At 37.8% G+C, this 7,646-nt stretch overlaps 1 protein-coding gene across 4 annotated transcripts in view; it reads left to right on the top strand.

Moving 5' to 3' along the window:
* LOC21407857 (CCR4-NOT transcription complex subunit 3) overlaps positions 1-2,378 on the top strand; it is a 10,233-nt gene extending 7,855 nt beyond the window's left edge. For all 4 annotated transcript variants that reach the window (XM_024167729.1, XM_024167731.1, XM_024167730.1 and 1 more), the window contains 4 exons: positions 570-848; positions 939-1,073; positions 1,447-1,640; positions 2,168-2,378. In XM_024167729.1, coding sequence (XP_024023497.1) covers positions 570-848; positions 939-1,073; positions 1,447-1,640; positions 2,168-2,234 — 675 coding nt within the window. In that variant the 3' untranslated portion in view covers positions 2,235-2,378. The remainder of the gene's footprint in view (positions 1-569; positions 849-938; positions 1,074-1,446; positions 1,641-2,167) is intronic.
* Positions 2,379-7,646: the final 5,268 nt, after the last annotated feature.

Here is a 7,646-nt window from a genome sequence, read left to right as displayed (position 1 = left end):
AATGCCGAACTAAAGAAGATGTGATCGACAATCCTCTCAAACCAGTTACGGAAATGAAAAAACAGTGCTAAATTCCTTGGCAGAGTGAGCCCATGTGGAAGTCCAAAATCTGGACTCTGTCCCTCAGAAAAGGTCCGTCTTAAGTTACAAAGCCAAATGTAGCGAAAATTGAATGTTTTAACAAAGATTTGCCTCTGCAGCCATCACCAAAGGTTGTAAATTTTCCTATTATCAAGGAGACTGGGGCAGAAGGGATTACCAAGGGTAAGTAGCTGCCTTCACTAACTGCAGCCACAACGGCACAACCCACAAACTTGGAGCGAAGAAAAAAAAGAGGGAAAAATAGATTTCCTCTTCTGCACTCCTCTTACAAGGAGTACACAAATTCAGAGATGAGAATAATTTGTACCTAGAACGTATAGGTCTATTCTTGGGAGCAGGGGTTTCATTTTCTTTTTAGTGGTTGTGATTTCTTTCAATTTGTTGGAGAAAGTACTTTTAGTTTGACATTGAGAAAGATGGTTTATCAGCTCTCCCAATGGATGATCATGGCGACTTGTTCTTTGCAGGCTGGAGTTTCAGGCTCGTTAACAGAGCTGGCTCAAGTGCCAAGAGATACTGATCTCTCCCCCGGGCAACCTTTACAGGCCAATCAATCTTCTGGCAGCCTCGGTGTTATTGGTCGAAGAAGTGTTTCTGACCTAGGTGCCATTGGTGACAATGTTACGGTGTCAACTGTAAACTCCGGGGGAATGCATGACCAATTGCACAATTTGCAGATGCTAGATGCTGCTTATTACAAGCTCCCACAACCCAAAGACTCCGAACGCACAAGGAACTATACTCCGGTATGGATGCACCAATTAAAATTTTTACTTTCATCTCTTGTTTATCGTGTATATGATCTAGATATTTATCAATGTTTTGCCTTTCTACAGAGGCATCCTGCAATGACTCCTCCTAGCTACCCGCAAGTACAGGCACCAATTGTTAACAATCCAGCATTTTGGGAGCGACTAGGTCTTGAAAATTACAGCACCGACACCCTTTTCTTTTCCTTTTATCATCAGCAGGTACCAAACTTACTGTATTGATTACTAGTACGATGGACATTAGGATAGGCTTTATCTTTACTATTTTGTTTTCAATTTAAGATTGCGCTTTATCTCTTAAGTTTATGTAGATTTGGTTAAAATTAAATCCATTATTAGTTTGAGTTCATCCTATTATTATGTTTTATCTTTCTATAAATAGGCCTAGTAATTACATTTTCAATTTAGACTTGATTGATGATGAAAATTGTGATTCAGTTCTAGATTCCATCTTGCGTTCTTATCTCTTTGTCTCTCTTTCTGCTCTCTTTATCTCTCTACTCAATTATGTTAGTCTACGCATATACTTATACTTCTCTCTCTCTCTCCTCTTCCCTCTCTGTTTAATTTTCAGAACACTTATCCACAATATTTGGCCGCCAAAGAGTTGAAAAAGCAGTCTTGGAGATACCACAGAAAATATAACACATGGTTTCAGCGACACGAGGAGCCGAAAGTCGCCACCGATGAATATGAACAAGGGACTTACGTCTACTTTGATTTCCATGTCGCCAATGACGATCTAGGAGTTGGGCAAAACCAAGGATGGTATGGATACTTTGGTTTGTATGCTCGTTATATGCGAAATTGAATTATGTTTATATACAAATATTATTTACACTTGTGCGTCCTAAACTTATTGGTGTTTCGCAATTTGGATCACGAACTTTGAAGTTTTGCAAATAGGGCTCTGATTTCTGAATTTGAAAATCTGTTGGAACTGTGGTCTAATAGCTGATGGATGTCAATTATTTAATGGGACACCCACAATTTTTGCACAAAATGCACCCGTGACTTTTTGTTAGAAAGTTGGATCCAGAACTTTCCAATTTGGGCATTAATTGCGGTTCATAATTGTCATCTGTTATTGACTGGATTGCATTGATTAAAAATTTGTCAAGGATGATGCAATTTCGGGTCTTAGATGTCGATTAAAAATTTGGGGTCCTAGTTTTAAACGACAAAGTTAGGTTGTACCGGTGCAAATTACCCTTTACATTCACGCATATCTTTGTCTTAAGAACTTCACATTTTTTACTTGTTTGATAATACTACTTGTTTGTGTTGGTGTACAGGTGTCAGCGGATCAAGAACGAGTTTACATTCGAGTATAACTATCTTGAAGATGAGCTTATTGTATAGAACTTGTGCAGTAGATGCTACTACAATTACGTCATTGTTCAATTACCGGGTCCATCTTTTGATTTTTTTTTCTTCTGTATCTAGTTATATTTACATTTATTCAACTTAATGTCCCAAGTCTTAAGCGAAATTTCTGTTGAAAAATCACTCTGAATTCTTGTATTACTATCATGAAAATTCATGTTTTGCACTCAATCCTCCTGTCAAACTAGGAGGAAAAGGACCTAATATGAAGGTCTCATTTATTTCACCGATTCAAGTTTAAAATTTGAGTTTTGTTACAGTAAAAAACTCTCAGAAACAGTCACATTTAATTTTTTTTGTTACAGTTAAAAACTCATATAAAATCACATTTCAACTCGAATTAAAAATTCGAATCAGTGAATTAAACGGATCTGAAATTTATTAATTTGTCATTTATACGGCAAAAGACGTACAAGTTATTGTCCTTTGTTTGTGTCCCTTTTCATCCTTAGGTTCACTAAAAAAATTTTAAGGGACTACTAATGAATGCGACGTTTGGTTCATAGATTCAGAATCATTTTTATTTTACTTGTGTTTTTTATAAGAGAAAATACTGTAGTAAATTACGAACTATGATTCAAATTATGACACGAATCTTTTTTTTAAACGTCTCATCTATTGCTTTTAGGTGTTATTAGAAACGTGGAACATTTTTCTTACGTGCTTCAACCTTTGTTCTCTTACAGGTTATTGCTAGAAACTGCATCATTGCCTTTTTCTTTTTAATTTTTAAATTCTTTTTTTTTAAAATTTTTTTTGGTCATACTGCTTGATTGTGTAATGCGAGTACAAGAGGCAGGGTCTCATCACTCATCAGTATTACGGGAGTATTATTGGTGTCATACAATTTAGAGGATGGCAGTTTCTGCAACAAGTTTTTTTCAGTGGCAGAAATCTATATCAAATTTGGTTTACTTCGAGTCAGTCAATGAATGAGGAGGTGGTGGTTTATCACACAAGTCTAACTTGGTAGGTGCATGTATCGCTGCATATCCACCCTCCTTAATTGCCCTTCAATTGAATATAAACCAACCAAAGCTAGATATCATGTGGGAGGCACGTGAGCAGTATATTATTTACTGCATAATAAAAAATTTATTTATATATGAATTTAAGCATCTTAAGTTTATTCAAAAATATTTTTACAAATAATTCATTGGAAAGAACTTGTTTTAATTTCAAACACTTCCCAGTAGTATAGATTGTTTTTGGAGAAAATGCACCATATAACACATTTCATATCTATTTCATACCTATGTTTAAAATGAATATCATTTTTTTAAAATCATAATAAATTATAGCATATTTCTAATTTTCAATATGAAAGAAATTTTTTTTCCAACTTTACCCTTTCTTTTAGGGTTTCATCTTTTTCATTCCTCTTAAACCCTCACAGCCGAACATACTAGACCCCCTCTCTCTCTCTTTATGTTTCTCTCTCCTCTATAACTCTCTCTCGTCGCGATCTCTGTCGGATTGAGGAGTTGTGTGATTTCAGCGATGGCAGGCTCTTTCTGTTTCCCTTTCTCTCCTCTTCCTCATCCCCATGTTTCTCTCTCTTCCCCACCCGATCTCTCTTTGCTCTATACGTCCTTACGTAGTGCCGTCGTCGGCATCAAAAGAGGTGGCTGGAGAAGATAGTGCAAAAAAATCACGATCCTTTCCGTGCTCGTCGTCGGAGAGCATGGCTAATGCTCGTCGCTTGATTGACGAATTTAGGAGATGGATATCGCATCGTCACCGGGTTGACAGTTCTAGGAGAGTGGAGTCGCATTGTCTACGGAGGCTGCCATCAATGCCAGAGAACTTAGGCATTTTTTGTTGTAGGTGTCGGCGGTGGGATTGCACGGTAAGAGGCTGTTAGAAAGGGTTAGAGGTGTCAAATGGGCCGGGCCGTCCATGGACGGCCCGGCCCAGTCTGTAATAATGTCAGATTCAGCATGGCCCGGTTCGCTACTGTTACGGGTCGTGCTGGCCCGGCACGTGTAATGGGCTAGGGTTGGGCCTCAGCTTCTCAGCTCGCGGCCCAAGTACGGCCCTAGCCCGTGGAGGCCCGCGGCACGGCCCGTGTTCGGGCCAGCCCAAGCCCTGATTCGGCCTGGCCTAAGCCCGCGAAACGGCCCATGAAATAGCCCATTTCAAATGCTCCAGTAGGCCCTTCGCAGGCCCAACGGGCAGCATGTGATGGGCCTCCCGTTTGGCCCATCACGTGCCTCCCGTTTGGCACGTGACAGGCCTCCCGTTAGGCCCATCATGGGCCGCCCGTTGGGCCCGCGAAGGGCCTAACAGTAAGAATCTGAAAATCCACCAAAAAAATCCCCTATAAATACCCCTTAATTCCACCCTAAATCCCACACAACAATTCACTCTCAACTTCTCACTCTCATTCTATCTCTCAACTTGTCTCTTTGATTTTGATTCTAAGCTTTTTTCTCTCGTTCATTTATTTTCTTGCTCTTTCATTTACAAAGTTCAATCAAGTTCTATCAATTTTCAGAAAATGGTCACACCAAACTTCCCTGATTTCACTGCTCTTCCTGAGCTTGGTGATGCGGCATTTTTTAAGGAAGAAATGATGCCTCCCCACCCCACCCCCACTGAACTAGAAAATGTTCCGGTAGATAATGCTTCAGTGCACAATGAGGAAGCTGGAGAACACAACAGGAAAAAAAGACCGCAAACTTCTCCGTCATGGCAGCATTTTACGAGGAGCCCCGACCAAATCCAAAAACATGTGAGATGGAAATTCATGCGGCATGTAAATATTGTAAAAAATACTTTTCTAATAAAAAGGGTGAGGGTACTGGTCATCTGGATAGACATTAGAAAGTGTGTCTACCGTTGCACCAAGGTGGGAGTGTGGACTCCCGCCAACAAACACTATCACTCACATCACATGGGTTACAAAATTTTACATACGATGCACAACGTGCTCGTGAGGCACTAGCTAAATTTCTAGCTAGTGCCGAATTGCATCTTTCTTTTGTAGATGATGCGTCGTTCGAAGAATTCATTCAGACGGCCTTCTGCCCACAATTTAAACGGGTAAGTAGAAACACAACTCGTTCTGTAATTACTTTTGATAATGTGTCAGCTAATACAACTGCAATTAATCTGTTTAAACGTAGTTTGAAACCAGCGTTTGGAGGGGAAATTTTTCATTAACGGTGTGCATGTCACATAATTAATTTAGTAGTTTAGGCAGGAATTGAACATATCTCAGCTAATCTTACAAATATTAGAGAATCATTATCATTCATATCTAGTTATGAAGCTCGGCTCTAAGAATTCAAACAATATTGCAGGAACAATCATATGCGCCCAAGAAAGTTTCCAACTAACGTGAGACATAGGTGGAATTCAACATATTTAATGTTAAAAGTAGCATTCACGTATTCAAAGCTTATCACGACATATATAAATAGTAAGAACGAGCAAATTTTAATTTTCGATCCTAATTGGTAGATTGCTGAGTATTTTTTTTAAATTTTTAGAAGTTTTTTACAATGCTACTGAATTACTTTCTGAAGTTTATTATCCTACTACATATTTAGCTTTACATCAACTATTTAATATTTCAGAAATATTTTCTTATTATAGGGATACAGAACTTTTTGGAAATATAGTTAAGTTAATGGAAAATAAATTGAAAAGTTATTGGTTAGGTTGTCCTATGTTATATGCATTGGCACCCATTTTAAATCATAGGTGCAGAGTAGATGGAACTGAATCATTGATGACTGCTACCGCAGAGAATTTAGAAATAGATATGCAACTAACTATTACTGACGCTAAGAAAATGTTAGAAAATGTTTTTAGTTTGTATGAAGCAAAATACAGCACAGGTAAAAAAGAACAGGAAACTTCGACATCAACTAGCAGTTCGGGGCCTAAAGGATCGTTGCGGAGTTTCTTGAAGAAGAAAGAGAAAACGACAGGATCGTCATCAACACAAGCGTCTATCGAACTAGTAAAATATTTTGAAGTAAATTTTGTAATCGATGATGACAAATTAGACATCTTACAGTGGTGGAAGAGCATGACCGATCATTTTCCAACACTGTCTGTAATAGCTCGTGAAATTCTGACAACTCCAGTGTCAACGGTAGCATCGGAGCAAGCTTTTAGCGTAAGCAACTGAATTCTTGACGAGAAGAGAAGCATAATGCATCTAGATATCTTGGAGGGGCTAATGTGCATTAAAGACTGGGAATATGTTAGAAGACGAAAACAACAATACACAGATGATTCAATGCAAGAATATTTTTCTAACTTAGAAATAACAGAATCTTCTGGAAGCACTTAGGTTTGTAATTTACTATTCCTAGCTACTGCACTCTTTTTTCCTTCGCTAAGGTTTTGTCCCGATCTCCCCATGGGTTTTACTTAGTAAGGTTTCTAACGAGGCAGTCATTTATGTGTACTTATTCCTATTATGTCAATTCAATAAAATCACATCTTTTAGGGGCATATGATATATATTTTTTAAATTTAAAAAAAATACAAGGGCCGGCTCGTGAAGGGCCTGGGCCCAGGCCCGGCCCTGGCCCTTATGGACTTGGGCCAAGGGCCTGGACCGGGCCTGAGTTTTTCTTCTTAGGCCCTGCCCAAGCACGATCATGCACTGTGCAGGGTCGAGCTAGGCCTGGCCTAGGCCCTTGATGGGCTTGGTGTTGGATGTGCCGTGCCGGCCCGGCCCGACATGTTTGACACCTCTAGAAAGGGTGGGTGGCCGGGTGTTTATATTGAATTGGGATTTGGGGTTCATTTAGGATTTTACGGATTTAGAGGCAAATTGCATATTTTGTAGAATTTTTATAAAAAATATAAATAAAATGATATTTTAAAGCATTAAACCCTGGATTTGAGTTTGAATCTGATAAATATTGTATTTACCTTGTAATACTTGCTAAATTTGAGTTTGAATGTGGTAAATACAGATTTATCAGTAAATACAATACTGAATGTAATTTCAAATTTGGTAAATACTATATTTACCATTAAATACATGATATGGTAAATATTGTATTTATCGATAAATACTTTATCAGTTAGAAGATTGAATTTGGTAAATACTGTATATACTTGAAAATATGATAGTAGTTATAAGTTGAATATGGTAAATATTGTATTTATCAGTAAGTACTTTAGTAATTTCAATTTTAAATATGGTAAATACTGTATTTATTAGTAAATATTTTAGTAGTTGCAAGTTTGCATCTGATAAATATTGTAATACCTTTAATGACTTTAGTAACTACAATTTTGAATATGAAAAATACTGTAATTACATGTAAATACTTTAGTAGTTACAATTTAGAATATAATATATTTACATGTATATATGGTATTTACCGGTAAATACAGTGTTTAATGGCTGCCAGAGTC

The sequence above is a fragment of the Morus notabilis genome, unplaced genomic scaffold (assembly GCF_000414095.1).
Source record: "Morus notabilis unplaced genomic scaffold, ASM41409v2 Scaffold172, whole genome shotgun sequence".
Lineage (NCBI taxonomy): Eukaryota > Viridiplantae > Streptophyta > Magnoliopsida > Rosales > Moraceae > Morus > Morus notabilis.
The sequence above is the reverse complement of the archived record's forward strand: the minus strand, read 5'-3'. Positions and strand labels throughout refer to the sequence as shown.